The sequence below is a fragment of the Penaeus chinensis genome, chromosome 24 (genome assembly GCF_019202785.1).
Source record: "Penaeus chinensis breed Huanghai No. 1 chromosome 24, ASM1920278v2, whole genome shotgun sequence".
NCBI lineage: Eukaryota > Metazoa > Arthropoda > Malacostraca > Decapoda > Penaeidae > Penaeus > Penaeus chinensis.
In genome coordinates, this window is record NC_061842.1 from 28,659,430 (window position 1) to 28,662,243 (window position 2,814).

Sequence of the window (2,814 nt, forward strand, 5' to 3'; positions counted from 1 at the left end):
AGACCTACTTAATATTTTTTTTATTTTATTTTAACCTTGCTTTGTAAACGGTCCATTATTTATGTATAGTTTTAAGAATTGTTTGTAACTGGTGCAGCATCTCAAGAAGCGGTTGTGATTGTTTGTAAGGGGATCACAATACAGATAGAAGCATCACTCCACTGATGAGGTGAAGCACAGGGTCAGTGCACTATTTACCTGTATGTTTGGTTGGCAGGTGTATGGTTTCTATCTAGAGCTGAGCAGTGTCCGTGATGCCCGCTGATGCCCCACTAGAGCTGAGTAGTCTCCAGGACGTCCACCAACACCCTGCATGTGTCCTCAGGCGAAGTTTTTCCAGTACGTTCTCATCCGGGTCACGGCGCCGGCATATGCGATCCAGGCGGACGGATTAAGGTGCTTTCGCGTCATCCGTTGCATCTCATCAACGTGAAACCGCCTAAGATCTCAATGTCCATCGAGGCCGCCATCGGAACCTTTCGGATACCCACGGTGGTTGGGCCGCTCTGCCAGGCCAGAGTGTGGGTCACATGACGCCGATGACCTCGTAGGTCGTGGCTGCTCACCGAGACGGAATCGCAGCTGGGGGGAGGTGGTTGTAGTGTCACGCCATTCTCGCCCTTATACCCACCCCTCATTTTCCTCCCTTGTTTGCCACCGACGTTAACGCCTGTACGGATCTTCGCCCGATCTGACATGGAATGTTGTTTTATGCTGATGAGGACCTTGTAGGGATCTTATATCCTATGACCGACACATGTTCGTGCTTCCAACGCGTCTGCAATAAACTGCGTGGATCAGCGACGAGCCAGCTATCAGCCCCAGCTTGTTTGCCTATCCACCCGTCGTCGTGGTGGTTCGCGCCAGCTGAGGTTGGCGAGCAAGGGGGGTCGCAGGAAGGCAGACAGGAGGTAGCGACGACCGGGGTTCTTCCATGTTCTGCTCCACGCAGCTTTCGTCCTGGCGTGTATTTTTTTTGCTCAGGCGGCGCTATCTCCACCAACCGCACCACATCGCCACCACTGCCAGGTTATGTATAGTGCCGCTTCGTGACACTACTGTGTTCACCTGTGCAGTTTTAGAACGTTTATCTGCGTTCCCCAGTGACTGTGCCGTATAGTGACCGCTGCTGCTTGTTGTTAATTTTAATGCGTGTTTTATATTTCTTGTTCGTGTTTTATTTTTTTGTTCGTGTTTTATATTTCTTGTTCGTGTTTTATTTTTTTGTTCGTGTTTTATATTTCTTGTTCGGGTTTTATATTTCTTGTTTGTGTTTTATATTTCTTGTTCGTGTTTTATATTTCTTGTTAAAGTTTTGTATTTATAATATTATAATCGGGATCCACTACCTACGATTATTCGTTTCCTTAACTCCATCCTTCATCTGGCAGAATTACAGACAGACATAAAATAAGATATATGATTTAAGAGGACAAATAATAGAGTAATTGAAATCCAAGATGTTGTATGTCTAAGCAAGCAAGGTAATTCTGACGAACGCCCGTTTTGCTTGCTGTATTGTAGCTGATCCGTGATGCCTTGTCGCTCATGCCACAAACGCTACCACGGTTTCCTGGTAACACAGCTGTAGCCATTCGCTACCGAGGATATCTGCGGGATACCATCTGGGAGGGTCCTGCTTCTGTCTGCTCAATCCCAGGTTGGGGCTTTGGACTTGGTGTGCCTGGCGTGTAAAATGAATAATTTTCATTGTGAATATTTAGAGGATATTAGAGTAGCTTTGTATACAGCATACTATTTGACTGCAAACACATTACTTTAGTCGTCAACATCATTAGCAAACTTCATAACCGAAAGTAGTATTGGGGTTAACCGAGCACTATGTTGGTTACCCACCATTCGACAGTTCCATCATGCTGGGTTGGGGCTGTGGACTTGTGCCTGCGTGTGAAATGAATATTTTTCGTTGTGAATATTTAAAGGATATTTGATTAGTAATAAGAGAGTTGTTTGCTATACGGCATACTACTTGAATATGATCACATTACTTTAGTCTATGACATCACTAGCAAACTTCTCAACCGAAAGTACTCTTGTGGTTAACAGAGTCCCTATTTTGGTTACCCATTCCCGGCATAGGAGACGGTCCCATCTGGGGGACTCCTCTTTGCTTCGTCATGCCGTATCCAGACGCTGGAGCTGGCGTGCCTGCGACCCCACCTTCCGACGGAGTGGGGGCTTCCATCGGGGGATGGTTCATGCCGGCCTCGGGCTGTGGACTCGGTGTGCCTGCTTGTTAAATTAATAATTTTCGTTGTGAATATTTAAAGGATATCAGATTTGCATATGGCATACCATTTGAGTGCGATCACATTCCTTTAGTCATTAACATCATCAGCAAACTTCTCAATTGAGAGTACTCTTGTGGTTAACAGAGCCCCTTGGTTACCCATTCTCGACCAAGTGGGCGGTTACTCTTACTGAGAGCATTATTGATATCTAAATACTGATAGACTTCCGCTATACTTATTCTTATGCTTATTCCTATTCGGATGTGGTCTCTAAACAGCATGGTTTGCATTAAATGTTTAAATACACTTGTTAGTAGATGATGTTACATATTAACACTTCCGCAGTCTATAACATATATAATAACAAGAAATTACTTCCATAATACTTACCCTGAGGCTGAGAGGAAACATGGACGGCTAAAACGCAGGCAACGACTAGCACCACTATAAAAAAAAAAAAAAAAAAAATCGAGAGTAACAAGATTTGTAAGCTAAAGAATGTATTTATCTAAATCAAGGCTCGGTAAGGGAGACAGATTACCAAGATATATAAAAAAGGAAA

General features: G+C 44.2%; 1 protein-coding gene across 2 annotated transcripts in view; it reads right to left on the reverse strand.

Annotated features, from left to right (window-relative positions):
- Positions 1-1,488: 1,488 nt before the first annotated feature.
- Positions 1,489-2,814, reverse strand: part of LOC125038293 (skin secretory protein xP2-like) — a 1,854-nt gene continuing 528 nt past the window's right edge. Inside the window, exons 2-5 of one of the 2 annotated variants that reach the window (XM_047631747.1) lie at positions 2,643-2,696; positions 2,086-2,250; positions 1,858-1,902; positions 1,489-1,684 (exon numbers count right to left, since the gene is read on the reverse strand). In XM_047631747.1, coding sequence (XP_047487703.1) covers positions 1,599-1,684; positions 1,858-1,902; positions 2,086-2,250; positions 2,643-2,696 — 350 coding nt within the window. In that variant the 3' untranslated portion in view covers positions 1,489-1,598. Of the gene's footprint in view, positions 1,685-1,857; positions 1,903-2,085; positions 2,254-2,642; positions 2,697-2,814 lie in introns of both variants that reach the window. The other variant, XM_047631746.1, reaches the window with a different exon arrangement.